The following is a 20954-nucleotide window of genomic DNA, read 5'->3' as shown; positions in this document are numbered from 1 at the left end:
TCAGGCACACTGATGTTCCACTCACCAGGCTAAACAAGGAGGAAGTTACTGTCAGCTGCCTGTCAGGTGCCAGGATCAACCACATAATGCACGCACTAAGTTCACTCCACAACAAGTACAAATATGACTCTGTTATTGTCCCTGTTGGTGTGAATGACCTGAGACACAACTCCCTGGACTACATGAAAAGAGACATGGAGGAGCTCTCTTGTATCCCAGGCAGGTATGTCCCTAGCCCTGAGTTGCACTCTGCCTTCACCCAGAATTATACCACAGTACAAGGACAAAATGATCGACTTCAACAACTGGCTAAGCTTCTGGTGTCATTCTAAGGGGATCCAGTTTCTGTTTGCCTGGGATGACATGATCGACAGACCACAATGCTTTGCCAGAGATGGCCTGCACCTGTCGCCCTTGGGATTCCGGGCACTGGCTAAGGTTCTTGCCATCCCTACAGTGCCTTTTTAGGCAAGGTTCAAATGACAAATTCACCGCCGTAACAGGTACAAGCAAGCAAAATCTGAGGATAATGCTACTCAGTGCTAGAAGTCTAAACCTCAAAATGCACTCACTCGAGGCACTCCTTAAAATGGAGAACATCGACATCTGTGCAGTGACAGAGACCTGGTTCAAGGCTATAATTCATACCGAACCTCTCGGCCACCTAACCTGGACCGAAACATTAAAGGCAGAGGCGTGTCATTATTCATAAAGGATATCCACACCTTCTGGCTAGTTGCTCAGCATAATGCAGCAGTGATTATCCAAGTGCAACTAACTCTAGGCAAGACCGCAATCCAAATTGCAGCTTGCTACAGATCCCCCACCATGCCCCAGAATTCCCACTCCTCATTTCATTCTACAATAGAAAATATTAGGGTACAACCCAACACCCTAATAATGGGCAATTTCAACTACCCCACCATTAACTGGAAAAACTACTCATGTACCAACTCTTTGGCTCAACGTTTTCTGGGATTCATAAATTCCAATACCTTGGCTCAACTTACCCACACCCTCACTAGGGGAAGCAATATCCTAGACCTGATCTTTACCAATATGGGCAACCGGTGTTCCACACCAGAGGTCAATTCCTTGTTGGTCATATCCGACCACAAGCAAATCACCCTGGACATCCACATCCTGCCCCCACACCCCATTAGGGAAACCACCATAAAAAATTTCTCCAAAGCCAACTTCACGTTTCTTAAGACAGAAGTGGCAAACTTCACGACACCGCCATGCAGACAGACAACAGAGGTAAGATTGCTGAATCATACACAAATGCACTTTATAGCACTTATACAAGTGCATGGATCATGCTATCCCTAACAGAACCAAAATGCTATCCTCCAAATAAAGGAAGCCCTGCCATAAACAAACTCTACAACAGAAGAAAGAAACTGTTGCAAAAAGAGTAAAATCCCATGATTGGAGGAACTCCCTGGTCAGTAAAAAGCCGAGATCCCTTATAAAATCCTCCAAAGCTAGTTACGAAAACAAAATCGCCACTGATTCTAAAGACAAAAACAAAGCATTCTATAGCTATGTCAAGAATCTCAATGGCAACACTCAGATCTGCTCTGAGTTACAGCACAATGGCACTAAATACACAGAAACAACTGATATTGCCAACATCCTGACAGACAGGTTCAGTGCTAACTTTATTCCCCTCTCACCCCCTAAAGGGCCCATCCCTATACCGGAAGAATGCAAAGTTCCTGCAATCACGGCTGCACAGGTAAAAACCACACTCTCCAAATCCAAGAACACAGCATCCATAGGACCTGACAACATCCCAGACTGCATTCTACACAAACTACAGAATGAACTGACACCCCACCTAAGTACCAAGTTCAATCACAGCCTCACCTCAGGCTTTGTGCCCACTGAATGGTGCACAACGACGGTTATCCCACTCTACAAAGGGGGAGCCACCATGGACCCTGAGAATTACTGCCCCATTAGCTTGATGAGCCTGGTCTGCAAGGCCATGGAACGTATCATCATGGAACTTATAAACAAAGACATTGGTAATGTCCATAATCTGGACCTCACACAGTTTGGGTTTGAAAAAGGCAAATCATGTCTCCTAAACCTGATTGACTTTTTTGAAGTAGTCACCAAAGCTGTAGATGAGGGTAAGGTGGTTCACACAGCCTATCTAGATCTTGCCAAGGCTTTCGACACCATCCCCCCACTCTGGAATTATAGATAAACTCACTAAACTAGGTATAAATCCCTCTGTCACAAGATGGGTTGCCAACTGGCTCACTGACAGAACCCACACTGTGAAAGTAGCAGACTCCAAATCAGACTTCAGACCAATGACAAATGGAGTACCACAGGGTTCAGTCTTGGGTCCTCTCCTGTTTGGTATCTACTTCTCTGAAGTACAGGCTAACACAAAAGGTCTTTGGTTAACGAAGTTCGCAGATGACTGCAAACTAGGAGCTATAATCAAAACTCCTAACGATGTGGACATCCTACAAAAGGGCCTCACTGAGACAGATGCCTGGTGTCAAAATCATGGCCTCAAGCTCAATTCAAAACAGTGCATTGTAATCCCCTTTGGTAAAAACTTTGTACCCATGAACTACCACACAGGCAGTAGTCTACTTAACATCGAAATTGTGATGAGACCTTGGGACACAGGTAGACAGTAGTCTCTCCTATGATAATAACATCGCCACAGTAATCAGGAACTCCTTTTACGTGGCACACCTCATGACAAACGTTTTCTCATCCAGGAAAAAAGAGGTAATTGTTCCACTCTACTTGTCACTCATTAGACCCACTATAGAGTACAACGCCCCTTTTGGTATGTAACTCACAAAACATCTACAACAAATGGAAAGGCCGCAGAAATACCTCACAAAGAGGATTACCAGCCTCAAACAGATGTCCTACGTAGACCGTCTCAAAAAACTCCAGCTGTACTCCATTGCATATCGCCTACTCAGAGGGGATCTCTGCCTAACATACAAAGCTATGCCAAACTCAGAGCTGCTGGACATGCTCCACTTAAAGAAATCCCAATCCCTCTGAGCTACACGCTCTAGGGACCTAAACCTTGTCACCACAATAAACAAAACATGTTGGAGGGATAGATTCCTGTCCCAGAGACTTCCCTTACTCTGGAACAAATTACCTATTTGTATCAAACAAAGCTCCTCATTAGCACTCTTCAAGAAAAATCTTGATGATTGGATGGGAAATAGGAAATTCACCCCGGGGATCACTTCTGTGGCTCTGCTCGACAGGGGCACAGGAAAATAATTTCCTTGGGTGGCAAAAGCCAGGGTAGCTTTTTGGCTAGGCTTATATAGGCCCCAAGTCCAATAGCCTAGTACCTACCTATGAACCTATGAAACAGCCACAACCCTGCCAGCATACTGTATTCCAAAATGGTACCATTTTAAAAATGGAAACATTTTAAAATAACAACTGATACAATAAACTCAGAAATGGCAATGGCCACACACAGTGGAAAAATAAAAACAAAGCAAGTGTAACACAGTAGAAAACTTTACTGACTGGTACTAAGAATAAACAGTTTCATCTGAACCATACAGACTTCATATTCCTGTAGAAAGTCCGTACATCTAAGCTTAAATAACAAAATGTCATATGACTATTCTCATTCAAATGTAAATGTGTATCTTAAAAATATATACACAAAACTATAAAAATTTCTTTGCAACATGAATGATTCTTCTACTAAAATATCTGCAGAATTTTTCTGCTGTATAAAATCTATATTTATGTTCTATTTTTAACCTCTCTTTTCAAGGCACATTTAAAACTGAAATTGTCTACAGTAGCATTCAATAACAACTGCCATTCATATTCCTTGGCATCCAAAGGATTTCCACACCACCCCCTGTAATAGCGGTTTCAATGCAATCAATAACAAAACAAAAACTGCTTTTATTTTTCACATTTGTTCATAAGTCTGTACAAAGCATTTTACTCTTCTTATTCTTTTTTATGGTACAGTAGTTTGTATACTCTTCTATTTATAGGCTCATAAGTAAGTACTAGACCAGCTGCCCTTACAGGTCATTTTATGCCTAGCCATTTTCCCATTTTGTGCTCGAAATATCCTACCCCATTTGATTATAGACTGGCCGTACCCACCCCATGGTCGAATTATATATAACACTAATGAAAATAACTAGGATCTTACCACAGATAATTTGAAGGGACCCATGAACTGAGGAGCTGCCTCTGTCCAATAATAAAACTTGGGGCAGTCCTGGAGTGAATTTTCTGTTTCCCATCCACAGTTCCAAGTTGTGCTTAAATATGGACAGGGATCAGCTTTGTTTTTTATGTGGATGGGGAATCTGTTCCATAGCAGCAGTATCCTCAAAGATATATCCCTGTTCCTCCAAATCATTCTGTTGATGCTGCAGAAAAAGTTTAGTTCCCGAGACAGAGCATTTCTAATGCCATTTGACTTGCTGACGTGCAGTAAAACCATTAGTAATGGGTCACAGAATGTCTTGTATGCCAGATACAGGTGACCTCTTAGCAGTCTGTAGGATACTGAATACAGTGACAGGGCTATGAGTTGTCCATGCAGGACATGTTGTTCAGGTCTTGTATCCTTTTAATAAGGTATCTCTCTGGGCATTCCAAAGAGGGCATTACATTCAATGACTGGCCAAATCAGGGATGAATAAAGAGTAACAATGACATCCATAGATCTACACACAGTCCATTCAGTTACAAGCTGTGCAGTGTAGAATAACTTTCTTACAACAGACATGTTGGTCAACAGTTAGCTGGGTCAACTCTTAGAGGCGTACTGTCAAGTGATAAAAAAAAACTAAAAACTGCAAACTGCAGGGGAGCATTTTGAATTTGGAATCATATGAAGGTTTTAAAAAAACAAAGATCCAGGACAGTTCTTCATGTCTCTTCTTTTTTGGCACCATGAATATTTTTAAATAAAATCCTTTCTTTAATTGACATGGAGAAAGAGATAGCATTTGATCAAGAACAAGATGACATACGGGAGTTTGACTGGCTGGATGAAGAGGGATCCCATGGGAAGGAATCTCACTGTCAGTTGTAGTCCTTCTGAATGATTCTCAGAACTCATGTGTCTGATGTTATCTGGTGCCATAGAGAAAGGTATTGGGAAATCTTTACTGGGCTTCCACAGTGGGGAGGGGGAAACACAATCCAACTTTTTTTATATTGCCCTTGGTTTGGAGAGGATCCTTTCTTTTGTGAACATTCCTGCCAATGTTTTCTGAAATATCATTTCAATGCGCTCTGCTGTGACTGGTTACATGGTTTCCTATAACATAATCCTGAAATGGAACAAAAGGTTTCTATTAAAGTTAAGTATGTGGGGTTGAAAAATCTGGGTAACACTTTACTTAACCTTCCCTTTTCATCCAATTTCTCGATTACCGCAGAACAGGAATAAGCAAAAAAATACCTCTTTATCCGCAGCAGCATTCAGTTGCTCACCTTCCACATTCTCTTGTGCATCTTGAGAACGCAGCAAGGCATATCTTCTCATTAATAACCCGATGGCAGCTGCTCTAGAAACAGCTTCAGTGGTGTCATAGGAACATTTCAGAGAATGTTTTAACTATCTGAGACACAGAAGAAGTTAAAAGAATTCAGAGATGTCAAACTTCGCAGAAGGAAGGTCAGCAACTAATTTTCTCACGGTCAACAGAAGTTAGCAGAAATTTAGACATGTGAGCCTAATGACTCACTGTACTGAAGACTAAGGTGGAAGAAGTAAAAACTTTTTTTCACAAACCTATCAAAGACATTCCATTATCAGATGGAAAAGGATCAGATGTCATAAGATGTTTGGCGAAAGTTGATTTTGTGAAAGAAATTACTGTTGGGTCAGAAAGAGGGTTTGAAAAAATAAATTTGTGGGACTGGGTAACATTAAAATTATTGCATTTTCTCGGACAGGTGGTCGACTTTCTGGCAAACTGCAGGCTGCAAGAAATGTATCCTTTAACGTTGGCAAAAAAGGGGGGGCAGATGCAGGTTGAAGGAAAGCTACCTGTAGAAAATCATATCATCTTTGCTGGAATCTGGCACTTCTTTTTGTTCCCACTGAAATAACTTCATCATTTTGGCAACAGAAAAAGACAAATATTCAGTTTGGGAATCTGAATAAAACCTTTCCTCACAATCAAATTCCCCATACTGTGGAGTAGAAACTTAAGTCAAATTCCTGTTCAACAGAATCAGAATCTAAGACAGGGAAATATTTCCTTTTTAAATGAAGACAGATTACAAATGTAATGACTGAAAGCCTTAAACCTTTAGCAAAACTAAGCCATCCCTCTTTGTCTGCCCTAGCTGATGGGGATGCAGGTGAAGAAAAACAAAATTGTATTCTTCCTTTTCCTGGAAGGCCCTACTGAAAAGCAGCACTCTTGAAGAATGGTCCTTTCCCCTGGAATCAAGGTCATCAGACCGGCCACACAAAGGAATTATGTCAACTCCCTCCTCCAATACTGACAAGAGTGGCTATCCCATGCCTGAAGAGGGCAGTTTGAGAACACATATTGAAATACTGAAAATGTAAGTGTCAGAATGGATCTGCTGTAGTATAATTACTTCAGACATTACTTCTGAGCAAGCTTGGTTGGAAAATATGCTTGTGCTCTGTAAGAATTACTTCTGAGTTAGCCATGCTGGAAAGAGTTTGTGCTTTGTAAACCATTATACTACAACTGTATGTTGCAAGTTTACACAACAGATAATGGTTCTGTTTTGATATAGACAAATATTGTGGAACACTGTCTGCTTAGAAGAAGCAATTATGAAGAGTCAGTTTGCCACTGTATTTTGTCCTTGCTTTTTATTATAAATTCTGTAACGAATTGCAGAATTGTGTAAAGGGAAACATCTGATTATGGGAAATTTAGTTATGAGAATATTCTGAAATTTAGCGGTCTTGAGCTGCTGTTATATAATGACTGCATTATTTTTCTGTTACTTTAGTGTGTGTCAATTACTACTGGGAGGAATATTCTAGAAAGTAGTTAAGCTAGTCTTCACAGTCTATCCATGTTTAGATTTGATTCATAATCTCAGAACCTATCAATACCTATAACTACCACCAGCTAGTTACTGCATATAACATTCTTAAGTACCCTGAAAAAGCCCCATCTATATCCAATCTTCTTATCCATTACACTGCAAATCGACATCTCCAATCTAGTGACAAATCTCTCCTCTGCATCTCCAGGGCAAACAATACTGCAGGAAAAGTGCTCTTTTCCCATACCGTTGCTAAAAACTGGAATTCCCTCCCCCATTCTCTGACCACTGCCTCTACCACCGCACGATTCAAAAACTCCCTCAAATCAAATTTACTAAACACCTGGTTATGTCCTTGTATCACTTAACCTTTACTCTCCTATCTCCCCCCTTCTTTTTCCAACTTCTAAGCTACTCACTTTAACCCTCTACAGTATTAAACCCAGCCAATAACTCTGGCTATTAGTTGCTACTTCTCATAGCGGGTGATTGCTCCTCTTTTTGTCACAATCAGTATACACCTGCACATTAAATGGAATTCCTGACAGCTTCTCCTGGAAAATGTCTTTTTCCAATTTATTTTACATATTTTCACTGTTTGTCTGGCAAAATGTCTAACTCCATGTTGTATTATTTAAATGACCTTTGTATAACACGAGTTCCTATTAAGTAATCAAAGATGCATTCTTTCGAATGCACCTTGACTGAACTTAAAAGAACAAAATGGCAAAATAGTGAAGTGGTTTTAAGAAAATTTTTTCCCTGGGAAAGAATTTGCTTGGCCGCTTCGTTACTTTGCCATTTTTGGCACTGTAGTGTGATCTCGGAGTTGGTATAAGTAGGGGGTTGTGGGGGAGGCAAAGACCCCCACTTTATGTATTGTTTTAAAGTTTTTTTTTTTTGTAACAGTGATTTTTTTCCCCTGAAGGGGAAAAAAAATCGCTGTTCTGAGTGTTCAGGATTGTAAGCTTTCGCTTATATAGGGTCGATAATTCAGCGTTCGCTTTTTTAAACGTTTGCTGATTTAATATTGACCCGTGTACAAATTTGCTTCTCGTTTTTTTTTTTTTTTTTTTTGTAAACAATGTTTCGGAGCTTTTCTCCCCGGGCCACCGCTGTAAATGGACCTGGTCCAGTTGGAATTTCCCAGTTAACAAATGTAAAATAAAAATAAAATAAAAATACTACTCAGGAGCAATAAAGTGTTTGTCTCTCTATGAACATCTTGAGATGTGCAGTTATTGGACATTTTACATTGGTACAGCCACCCAGTTTTTCTAAAAAGAATCTAGCATGTTACCTCATCTGCCTGCAAAATTATGACGCTGCAAGCAGAAGACAGGAGGAAAGCAGTGGCAAGCAGGAAGGTTAAGGATCTGGCATACTTTCTAAAATTAGCCTACAAAATATATCTTTGTAGTTCAGATGGAGAGATGGTCAGAAGATAAAGAGGCCAAGTCAGACGGACCTTTGTTCACAACAGTTTGCATAACAGGCAGCAAACAACGCTGCTTTTGGTTCACTCTATGGACACATTACACTTTATTTTTAATTGCATGTCTGCAATGACGTAGAAAATTTTAGAGATAGTTTCCCTTGCAAATAGAAACAAACAGAAGCTAATAAATTCATGCTTTTCAGGCTTAGAAAGAATTAATGGCAGTTGTATGGTCTGATACAGCAAACATGAAATAATATCTACTATGTGCATGGCAAGTAATTTTAACTGTTATACAAAGAGGAATAGATAAAGCCAAAAACTATGCTTCAAAGTCTAACTTTTTGCAATGTAAAGTTGAACAGGTGAAAGGTGTTTTGCCATGAGCTGGTTAAAAATCTTACAGTAGTGCTTTTCTAAGATCTCGTAAATTAAGCAGTGTGGTGAGATTTTCAGGAAAAGTTGTGTAATGTGAGAGTTATTACCCCAGAAAGCCTAAACTGCAATTTTATTTATTTATTTATTTAATATTTGTTAACCGGGAAAGTCCGACTTGGAACAAAGCCAATTTTCAGCTAAGGCCTAGGGAGAAATGCTCCAGACACATCTTTGTAACGTGGGAGGAAATGGGAGCACCCGGAGAAAACCCACACAAATGCAGGGGGGACATGCAGACTCCGCACAGAAGGCACCCCAGACAAGAATCAAACTGGAAAACCTCTTGCTGTTGGGCGACAATGCTACCTCTGCACCACTATGCTGTCCACTGCATGTAAGACTCTGCTAACTGTCACAGCAAGATGAAGTCCATTCTAAAAAAGGAGATGTGCGTTGTGCAGTTTAAAAGAAAAGAAAACCTACTTCACTATTTCTATATGGAATGTTCCAGGAACTGTAAAAGCACAGAAAGCTTTCCACTTGTACAAAGTCTGGTTGTTGCAAATTCAGATGCTTGTGATAGAGACATTAATGACTGCATGTTTGGCAAGCACATAGGAAAAAAAGAAAAGACACATTCATACTGTTTTACACAGAGAAATACAATTATCTGTTTTAATACTGTTTTTTTGTATGAATTTAACTTTTTTTTATTTTACATGTTCTCACATTCAAATAACAAGGAAAAAACATTCAAGGCCAGTTATGTTTTAATATAATTAGTTTCACATGTTGGCTATAAGCCAAGTGATTCATACATTCTAAACCTGAATGTTTAACTTTTTTTAGTAAAGCACACAATAAAATGGTACTGTCAGTTAATGAAATATTCTAAGATGCCTTTCTCCCATTTCTTCATGATTACTGTGCAGATGTTCAACACAAAAAATGATGCACATGAATGCAAAACTTTGAAGTTAATTGAGATATCTTAATTACAAGCTGAATAAATTTTGTATGATTTTCGTAAAAGGTATTTGCAAATTTTGCATGGGAGATTGAAAATAGTACAAAATAGATACTAATAAATTAATGATAATAAGAGTATGCATGCATATAAAAATATAGCATGAGTGCTGCCACTCAAACATTCAAACCAGTAGGTGCATTTCTTACATGTTTGTTTTTCGTGGACCTGATGCCTATCTTAAAAGGTATTTTTTAGTGCTAAACTAGAAAATGAAATCAGATTGTTATATGATATAGCTCTATCTCAGATTTCCTGTATTCACTTTAGTATAAATGTTTACTTAAGTTAATGAATTAAAGATTAATTAAATAGAAAACTGTTAAATACAGAAATACTACAAATAAAAGTGAAATGGATTTTATCTAGTAGAATAACTTCAGACATAACTTCTAAGCAAGCTAGCCAAGAAAACATACTTGTATTCCATGAAAATTGTTTCTGTGCAAGTTAGGCCAGAAAACAAATTGTATTCTATAAAAACATTTGTTATAGCTGCATGTTGCAGGTTCAAAGCTCCCCTTTGTTACAAATAATTATTATGGAATATCGCTTGCCAAGAAGCAGTTAAAACAGTCAGTAAGCCACTGTATTTTGTCATTGCTTTTATTTTAAGTTCTGTAATGAATGCAGCACTGTTTGTGTAAAGGGAAAACATGAGCTCATGGAAAATCTGCTCAAAGGCTATGCTGCCACAAGATGATGATTGTATTATTCTTCTGTGACTTCAGTGTGTGTGCGTGTGTGTAAATTATGACGAAGGTATATTCCAGAAAGGTATTGCCTAAGATGAGAACACTTTGATTAATATATTTAAGTTAGTGTTCTTAATCTATCATGTTTAAATTTGCTTTAGAATCTCAGTATTTTGGACCAACAAAGCTTTTTGCCCTTGTGAGAAGTGTAGTTACCGGACATTTTACAAGAGGCCATGCCTGCACCTTTCAGTCCTTAGCAGCTTCCCGAGGAGTAGCACCAGAGGGATACAGAAACTGATGAGTGGTCCAAGTAAGCAGATATGGCCAAAGCAGAGTCACTCACTGGTGGCCAAGACAAAGAGGAAGCCAGGCTCAAGAGTGAAGCCACCCATACAACATTTCTCTTCTTGCAGATTGGGGAAGTAATATCTTGAGAAGATGGACCCATATACAGCTTTCTAAAAAAAAAAGTGTCTGACAAGCAGAAAGAGGATCCTTAGTATTTGTGCTTTTCCATTCTGATTAAACAGACAAGGTTTGACATAAACCTTTTAGTGACAACCCAAAAAAAACACTAGCCCTAGCCCCAAGCAATACATTTTGAAAGGAAAATTAACATTTTTAATCATAAAAATGTTAAAATGAAAGCAGTCGCCACCAGGACACTTATCTGCCCAATTTTAATAAGTGCTAGTCAACTGCTGATCTCTTAAAGGAGCAGCAGAGAAAGCTCACTGAAAGGAAAGAAAGTTCTAAGAGTATAGTACTCTATCACTGTCTTTATACCACTCTCCTTGACTCTACAGCAGTTAGGGTGCACAGAAAGTGTCCTAAAACTTTGGAAGCTGAGCGAGTGTCTACCCTTAGCAAGATGCATCTCAAACAGCTTAGGCTACAGTAACAATGATCTAATTATGATTATCATCTAAGACAAAGACACTGTAGAAATTAGCCACTCTGCAGACATTAGCCACCCTGCAGAACAAAGTGAAAATATCTGCCCATGATGTCAATAACTTAATTAGGAAAATCAAAACTAAGTCTATGATGGCCAGTAATGAAAGTAGATGGCATCAGAAGCAAGATGGAGCTGATCAAAAGAGCCATCAGCTGGCTCTCCTCAACAAAGGGTATATATATATATATATATATATATATATATATATATATATATGGCCTGGTAGCCATATGTCCTCTAATTGGTGGGGGAGACATGTAAGCAATGAGAGAGGAAGGCACAGCCAGACATCTGATAAGAGGTGCATGCTTTGTCAGTAAAGTACAGTTTTGTACCTACCATAAATGTGGATGCTCGAGTGTTCACACTGCTGCAGTCATTACACTTGGGTTATCCTGCCGTCAGGCGGTCCCGCAGTCGGCCAGAGTTCCAAAGTCTTGGTCCGGTGTCGGTTGCTGTCGCCTCTTCCCTGACGTAATTTCGCCAGGGGTATATAAGAAGCATCCGACGCCATTTTCTTCAGTTTTTCTTGCCCCAGATGTCAAGTGCCCCCAAGTAGGTAGGCAATACATATTGCTAATAAAACATATATAAAAAATAAAAACAATACCTTCAGTTACAAGCAAATACACCACCAAGGTTGTATAGGGTAGAAAGGTATAGATAATTCCAGCAAGGACAGAGGGGATGGAGGGAGGGTAACCTGGACTGCAGCAATGTGAACACTCGAACATCTACATTTATGGCAGGTACAAAACTGTACTATGTTCATCGTGTTACACTGCTGCAGTCATTACACTTGGGTAGAATCCCAAAGCTAAGGTTGGGTGGCTGGTCTATAAAGAGTTAGGATTGGCTATGAGGCCCTGCAGAACTGCAGTGGCAAATCCTGCTCTGGATTTAGAGTAAAGAGGCAAGTGGTAATGCTTGGTAAAGGTGTGCACTGAACTCCAAGTTGCAACCTCCAAAATTTCCTTGGTTGGTACTCCTCTGAGAAAGGCTGTTGAAGTGGCTGTTGCTCTGGTAGAATGTGGCCTAATGTTATTAGGGACTGATTTTCCATGCTGTGTGTAGTAGTAATGAATACAGTGTCCGATCCATTTGGAAATAGTCTGCTTTGAGATAGCCTTGCCCTGTGATCCTGCAGCATATGCTACAAAGAGTTGCTCAGTTTTCCTGAAAGCTTTTGTTTTGTCCAAGTAGATGCGTAGCTGCCTGTGTATGTCCAAAGAGTGCAGAGGTTTCTCCCCTTTATTCTGGGGGTTTGGATAAAAAGTTGGCAAATGGATGGTTTGGTTAAGAGCCACACTAGATACCACCTTTGGCATAAAGGTAGAGTTTGTCCTTAAAGAAACCCTGTCCTGATGAAAAATTATAAAAGGTTCCACTGCCATTAATGCCTGTAGCTCTGAGACTCTTCGTGCTGAAGTTACTGCCAGGAGCAGAGCTGTTTTCCATGATAAAAATTTTAGATCAGTTGTATTAGCTGGCTCAAAAGGTGGCAAGGTCAATTTTTCAAAAACAAAACTGAGGTCCCAAGTTGGTGCTCTCCAGGGCGGTCTTATGTTTTTAGCCCCTCTGAGGTACTGCTTTAGCAAGGGATGAGAGAATAAAGGAGGATCCATGTTGTAATGTGCTGAAATGGCAGAGGCGTGCATCTTAATTGATGAGAAGGATAGGCCTTTGTCCAGCATCTCAGTTAAGTATTGTAAAATCTGAGGAATGTTTGGGACAAGAGGGTCAAGGCTTTGAGCCTGGTTCCAGGCACAGAATCTCTTCCATTTTTCTGAGTAAGATTTCCTGGTGCTAGGCCTCCTGGCCTCCAAAATGACATCCATAACAGCTTTAGAGAGAGGTGTTGCCTGTTTGACTAATGAATCTGCCATGCAGCCAGGTTTAGGGCTTTGAGCTGACCATGCAGGATCTGATTGCTTTGTTGAGTCAGAAGGTGTGAAATTTGAGGCAAAATCCATGGTTGGCCTTGAGCTAAGTTCTTTAAGATTGGGTACCAGTGCTGGCGTGGCCAGTCTAAAGCAATCAGGATCATCTGTGGTTTTTCTTGTCTGGCTTTTAGGAGTACCTTTGAAAGGAGAGGCAGTGGTGGGAAGGCATAAACTTTTAGGCTTTTCCAGCTGAACGAAAGAGCATCCACTTTCCATGCTTGTGTGTGGTAAGTCCTTGTGCAGAATTTTTGTACTTGGCAATTCAGTGGGGAGGCAAAAAGATCTATGTCTGGGCATCCCCATTTTTGCATTACCATGCTGAAGATTTGTGGATTCAATTTCCATTCGTGAGGTTCCATGATATTTCTGCTTAGATAGTCTGCCTGGGTATTTTTCTTTCCTGGCAGGAATTGTGCTTGCAGATGAACTTGATAAGTTAGAGCTGTGTTCCACAAAGTCATGGCCTGCCTGCATAGGGGATAAGAATGAGTGCCCCCTTGCTTGTTTATGTACCACATTACTGTGGTGTTGTCTGTCTTTAATAATAATTGTCCTGGATGCAGAAGGTCCTTGAAATCTGTTAGGGCATTTTGAACAGCCAACATCTCTTTTTGATTGATGTGAAGATGCATTTGGTCTGTGGTCCACTTGCCCTGCATACATTTTCCTGCCATGTGTGCTCCCCAGGCGTAATCCGAAGCATCTGTTGTTAAGAGTTTGCCTGGCTGTGGGTAGAGTGAAAGGCTGACCCTTGTTGAGGTGACATGCCTGTGCCCACCATCGAAACTCCTGTTGTAGGCAGGGAATTATTGGTATTACTGCTTCTAAACTGTGAGAGTGTGGAGTCCAAACACTTTTTAGGTATCACTGTAATTTCCTCATATGCAGTCTGGCATATGGAATTAGTAGTATGCAGGATGTCACGAATCCCAGGGCCTTCAGAATTTTTCTTGCAGGGAGATGGGACTTTTTTTGCCAGTAATTGAAAATATTGAGTCAGTTTTCCTTGTTTCTCTGGCGTGAGATAAATAATCTGGGCCGTTGTATTTAAGCTGGCACCCAGGAATATTATCTGTTGTGAGGGTACTAGTTTTGACTTCTTTTCGTTTACTGTGTACCCTAGAGAAATTAGCAACCTTTTTACAAACGCCAGATGCTTTAGAAGAATGTCCTTTCTCTCTGCTTGAATGAGGCAGTTGTCCAGGTATGGATGTATCTGAATTCCTTTTTGTCTGCAAAATGCAATTACTGGTGCCAGGCACTTTGTAAAGACCCTGGGCACAGTAGATAAGCCAAAGGGCAGTGCAGAGAATTGGTAGTGCATTGTACCAGCTTTGAATCTGAGGTATCTTCTGCAATCTTGTCTGATAGGGACATGCAGGTATGCCTCTGAGGTCCAAAGTAACAAGCCAAGCCTTCTTGCCCAGCATGGGAAGAAGCTGCTGTAGTGTCAACATCTTGAATTTCGGAACATCCAGATAAGTATTTAGAGTTGAAAGGTCTTGTATGGGTCTCAAGGTTTTGTTCTTTCTGGGGACCAGGAAGAGTCTTGAGTAAAATCCTTGTCCTTGTTCCTGCTGTGGTACTTTTTGAATAGCTCTCATGTCCATGAGGGCTGAAATTTGTTTTTGAGCCTCTGCCCATTGATTTTGTGGCAGGTTTGGCATTCCTTTTAGCCTTGGTAAAGTGTGAAAGTGGAGCCTGTAACCTTGAGACACAATATTCAGAACCCATTTGTCTTGGGTGGTTGTTTGCCAATTTTGAGAAATAAGTGCTAGTTTTCCCCCTAAGGGGGTTGCCAAAAGGGAAGTGCTTGGCATACGAAGGGGGAAGTCATTGGGACTGTTTCCTGTAAGGTTGAGACTTGTCCTCACCTCCTTTTGAGGTTGAGTTACCCCACTGTAGTTGTCTGTTAGAGGGTTGAGATCTGCCTCTTGGGCGTCTGTATCTGCCTCTCTGTGGCCTGTCTGACACTGGAAAGGACCAATTCTTTGTAGGCCAATTTCTGCTAAATCAAGGTGGCTGTACCTGTAAGAAATCTTTGACTGTTTGCATGGATTTAGCTTTATCCTCCATTTTCTTTAACACCTCTTCTGCCTTAACACCAAACAAGGTATCATGCTGTAAAGGAGCATCCAATAATTTTGTCTTAACATGATCAGGTAAAAACTGTTCTTTTAACCAAGCATGTCTTCGAATCACAGAACCTGTAACTGCGGCTCTACAAGAGGCCTCTAAAGAATCAAAACCACATTGCAGAGTATGTTTTCCCACCTGTTCAACTGCATGCAATAAATCCTGCATTTCTTTATAGTCAGGAGCTTCTGAGCTTGCAAGCATTTTCTGTTTTAACTGAGCCATTAAATGTTGTTGGTACTTAAGCATGTGAAACTGGCAATTTAAAGCCCTTACTGCTAAAGTTGCAGAAGTGTAAACTTTCTTCCCCCATCTATGCAATGCTCTAGAATCTCTGTCAGAGAGGACTGGATTTTTTGCAATGGAAGTCTTAACCCCTTTGGGACCCTGGGAAATGGTTTCTGGGTCAGCAGAAGGGTTTTTATAAAGAAACTTGTGAGAGACAGGGACTCTATAATACCTATCTGGCTTGGCTGGTGCAGGGGGGCAAAGAATCAGGAGATAAGCTGGATTCAATGAACACATCATCCACAATATCTAACACAGGCGGAACAGCCAGGGGCCTGTGTTGAGGTAATAAAAGGAAGACCCTGAGCCTTTTCTTGGATTCCGAATAATCCTGACTTTCCCAATGGAAATGCTCCCTCATGGTATGTAAAGTTTCCCCAAACGAGTAATCCTCAGGAGGAGAGGCTGAAGGGATAGATTCTTCAGCATCAGAGTCCTCATAGGGGGGGTAGAGAGCATCCCTGGTCTGAAGAGGAATCAGAGGAAATGGAAACTTGATCAGAGGAATCATAGTCTGTATCCTGCCTAGGCCTTTTCTCAGGAGGGGGGTGGGAACCCCTGATTAGAGTAATGAGGTCTTTGGCCATTTTGAGCATCTGTTTCTTAGGCATGGAGGACTGTCCAGGAGAATGCTGTACTTGCTTCTATGTCTTTAATGGTGTTTTTGTCTTGGCTGCTGCTTTAATGGTAAGTTGTGAAGGTCTGAAAACACCCTCAGAAGCCGATGCCTGCTCAGCGGCTCCAGACCCATCTGAGGGATTAGTTTCCGTAGGCCCAATACCTTGAGTTTCCAGAGGCCTAGTTGTCTCCACGTGGGAGTCGGAGGCGGCCTGTGGCTCTGAGGTAGCGGGTGTCAGGGGCTGCGAAAGCGCCTCACTGAGAACCGGCGACTGGCCTAGAAGAGGTTTCGTCATCGGTTTTGGACCTCGGATGTCTGTCTCCTTGTCTTTGAGTTTTTTAAGAATTGCGGTCGTCAGTTGTTCCGATGGCATTGTATAATTGAACCTTCGGCCAAAGTAGTGCAAAGCAAAATCAAAACGTTGTTTTATAGTGTGTTTGTTAAATCTAGCACAAAACCGACAACTAGTGACGTCGTGATCAGGGCCTAGGCATGGAATACAGTAAGAGTGGAAGTCCTTATGAGGTATTTGCTTCCCACAAGAAATACAATTATTAACGTTTTCTGACATCGGTCTGAGGCAAGAAAAAAGTTTCCCCAACGGGGTAGTTAGCTTTACTGAAGACTTCGGATCTGAAATTCGACTTCGAAAATCTCAGGAGTCGGCCGACCGGCACTTGTGAACTGCTTTTGCTTCGGGCACCGCGCGGCAAGAAAGACTGAAGAAAATGGCGTCAGATGCTTCTTATATACCCCTGGCGCACTGACGTCAGGGAAGAGATGACAGTAACCGATGCCAGACCAAGACTTTGGAACTCTGGCCGACTGCGGGACCGCCTGACAGCAGGATAACCCAAGTGTAATGACTGCAGCAGTGTAACACGATGAACATCATCAATGCAAGCTGAGCAGTTTGAGTGGATGACTGTGAACATGAAACTAAAGAAATCAAACCCTGCAGTACAACCACCTCAGGGTTTCATTACCCAGTCTTAGTCCACTGGGTAAAAGCCAATGAACACACCTCATAGGTTTCTTGAAGTTAACAGATATAAGGGAATAAAAATGTATTACCTTATCCATTAGACTCCTTTTCTCTCTTCGATCAGTCTCTTCAACTTCCATGTTTTCTATTCCTGAATCCACATCCACCTGAGACATACTGCTGTAAGACAAAGACAACCAGAGTCTACACTTAACATATTCACAATCTCAACTTTGAGAAAAGTTGCTAAGATATACACAAAGCAAAAGTAATATTCTAAAGTAACAAGGATTTAATGCTGCACATTTTAAAATGTTTTAAATGGAAGAATCCCATTCTTAGCTCTGATCAAACAAAACTTCTACTACACTTTTACTCCTGACAAGCTAAACATCAGCAGAATGCATGATGCCCCATGAACTGACACTTGAGTATTCAGGCAGTCTGAAGATCTTTGAGTGGCATTCTGGTTCACAACCTGGCCTCTTTAAGCTTGGACTATTACACTGTTCTAGCTAGAATTTTCTTACACCGCGTTGCAATGCTATGTACTAGCTCTGATGTGAGACTCTACAAGTAGACTTTTGATGGGCATGCAAAATTAGGCCACATTATAGAGTCATCTTGTGTGACCATGACTGGCTATCTATGCATCTCAAACTCTGGAGAAACTACCTTAGGCATAAAGAAAGTATCAGTCCTAAGACTTGTGCACATATGACTCCTTACACAACAGGGTCTGCAGCTTTGATGCTTTTTTTTTTTTTTTGGTCAAAATAACTGCCACAGAGAAGAGGGTTTCCCATAATAGGAAATTTAAAGGAACAAAAGCATTGTGCTAAAAAGAGTTCAGGACACACTTTTACAAAATTATGACCCCTTAAGCAGTAATAAATGAAGTACACCCGTTAAAAATTGCTTTGCACAATAATGAGAGGGTAAGGATGGTTCCATAGGCAGGCACAATGCAATGCAAAAAAGTGCACTAACGCACGAGAAAGAGGCTCTGGGGGGGGGGTCTCTTCTGGGCACTGAAGGATGTAAAGCTCAGAGCACTGTTTGGGGGAATATGCCCTTAACACTGCACCAAGAGGAGACATTTTCCATTTGCAAAGTAAGATGTTCTCCTACCAGTTCTCCCAGTTTCCTATATCTTCATAATTTTCTACAGGGCATGTCATTAAATAATATCGGTCTGAGAAAATCCGGGCAGCAAGTCTAACAGTCCTAAGGTTCAGGTGCACCAATATTCACCCAAACCTCAGCCATGCTGTGGAAAAGCAGCAGGCCCTTATTGAACAAAGTGGATCATAATGAAAAAACATGGCTAGCAGAACCAGTACAGGAGAATCAGCAGAATCTTTTTGCAATGTGTCATTATCTTTGACAGTTCCTTTTAAGATCAGAGATAAGGGAGGGAAGAGGCACAACATGTTCCTGCTATAATGCTAAAATCATCTGCTGTTTGGCCTTGAAAATCCAGAGTTAAAAGGTCCAAAATCCAGGCAGCAAATCTTACACCTGAGGTAAACAGCTTTCACAAGTATTCACAAGTGCAGTTTTACCTATAACATTGTCACCCAGTTCATTATGGTTAGCCTGTATAGCTAGCAAGGGTAAATATGTCTTGCCTATCCCCACACCATGACAGAGAGGTCATGTCTATAACCATTCTCAATATGCCTAGTTGCAGCTCCATTTGAAGGCCTTTAAAGCCAGCAAATGTTCCACCAACTCTCTTGCATTTCAGTGTTTGCTTAAAATGTTTACTCCTCCCAAGTCTTACTCACTCTGAGGTACAACAAATGCACCTCTCATCATGCAGTGTTAAAAGCACATGGGTAAGTACCCGATTCCCCAACAGCAGGAACATAAGGATGCACTAAATAATCTCCACTTGCTTGGCTCACCAAGAAAACTTAAGAATAAAAACTGACATACTGATTTAACACATCCCTGTTTGTGATCTCATTCTGCTAAGCCAGACCCGAGAAAGCTGTTTAGGAGATGGCCTTGTTCCCTGGGCAAGAAAGGCTGACCCTTCAGAGATTACATATGCTCTGAGAAAGACAATGGAAGCCTATGGTTTTGGACTAAATTTTGACACGTTGAGGTGAAAAATCCAGATTAACTAGACAAGTCATATTTAGGGGCAATGATCTGATCAGTTGCACAACTGAAATGGTTTGATGGTAAAGTCAACAAAGGAAAGGTAAATATGGATGTCTCCAGTCCTCAAGTATATCAGCAATGGATCTGGTGAAAGTACATTTGTGTAAAATCTTGCCATATGAGTAGACATCCTTCTCTTCACTGCTGCAGTATTCTTAACCCAACTGATCTTCTGCCAAGGATAGCCCAAAGTCCAGCCAGTATATTAAAGTTTCAGCTCATAAAGGCACAGTACATCACACACATGCTCTCCATGCAAAATGTATGGCAGAAAGGTAATACATGGACTCAAACATTCAGAACTGAAAAGCATCAGGAAAAACAAAATTCCCTCAAGGGCAAAGGGGGACATGTGCATCCAGAAGTAAAAAAGAAAGGGCCCCTCGGCCAAGAGGGAAGCAGAACACATAGCAAGAGCCACACAGAGTGGGAAGGAGGGAGGGAGCAAATACTGCAACAGCGAAGAGAAGGATATCTGCTGTTATGGTAAGATTTTATATACATGCCCTTCCATAATACAGTTGTGGTATTCTGCACCCAAGGGAAAGTACAAGAGCTCATGAGGAAGCCTGGGAAGAGGAAGGCACAGAGGAACCCCCCACAAACCCATGCAGAATAACTCTGGCAAAGCCTGCTCTGGCCCTGGAAATAACATCCAACTTGGAATGTTTAGTGAAACTATTAAAAGAGGACCAAGCAGCAGCCTCACGGATGGAATTGATATCCAGACCCTTGAAAATGGCACCAGAAGGCAAGTGCACTAGTAAAATGTGCTTTTACAGACAATGAAAGACATTTGTCATGAAAAGAACAACAAAAGGAAATGTCCTTAGAAATACATGAGGAAATGGTATGCTTGAGTTTCCAAAGTCCTGGGATGAAATGAAATAAAAAGCTGCTCAGGTTTGTGGAAAAAAGAAGTAGTTATGTCTTAACATAACGTTCCATCTGTGTTGTTCATCTTCACCAATCCTTAATGGTGGGTTCAGTTCCAAACCCTCGTAACCGACTCGGACATTTTTATTTTTCTTCAGCTCATGCTCGCCAAACTCTCGAGCCATGCTCTACCCATAATGCTCCTCCCAGAGATTACCTCAGATTGAGTTTGCCAGATAGCAGAATACAGCCAGGAAATCAGGATTTTTTATTTATATACATACATATAAACATATATACAGATAGGAGGAGGCCATCTATGAGTTCTTGATGAGAAACTGGATCAGAATTGGAGAGGTCTACTAAGACCCTTAGGATGGGGGAAGGTGGGTGGGTATGTC

At 41.0% G+C, this 20954-nt stretch overlaps 1 protein-coding gene across 2 annotated transcripts in view; it reads right to left on the bottom strand.

The window, feature by feature from the left end:
• Positions 1-20954, bottom strand: part of UBE4B (ubiquitination factor E4B) — a 2592778-nt gene that overhangs the window by 2026282 nt on the left and 545542 nt on the right. For both annotated transcript variants that reach the window (XM_044063145.1, XM_044063144.1), the window contains exon 4: positions 17595-17685. In XM_044063145.1, the coding sequence (XP_043919080.1) occupies positions 17595-17685 (91 nt within the window). The remainder of the gene's footprint in view (positions 1-17594; positions 17686-20954) is intronic.

Source organism: Protopterus annectens, chromosome 2.part1, assembly GCF_019279795.1.
Source record: "Protopterus annectens isolate FY-2018-M chromosome 2.part1, PAN1.0, whole genome shotgun sequence".
Taxonomy (NCBI): domain Eukaryota; kingdom Metazoa; phylum Chordata; order Ceratodontiformes; family Protopteridae; genus Protopterus; species Protopterus annectens.
Note: the sequence above shows the minus strand (reverse complement) of the source record. Positions and strands in the feature narration are given on the sequence as shown.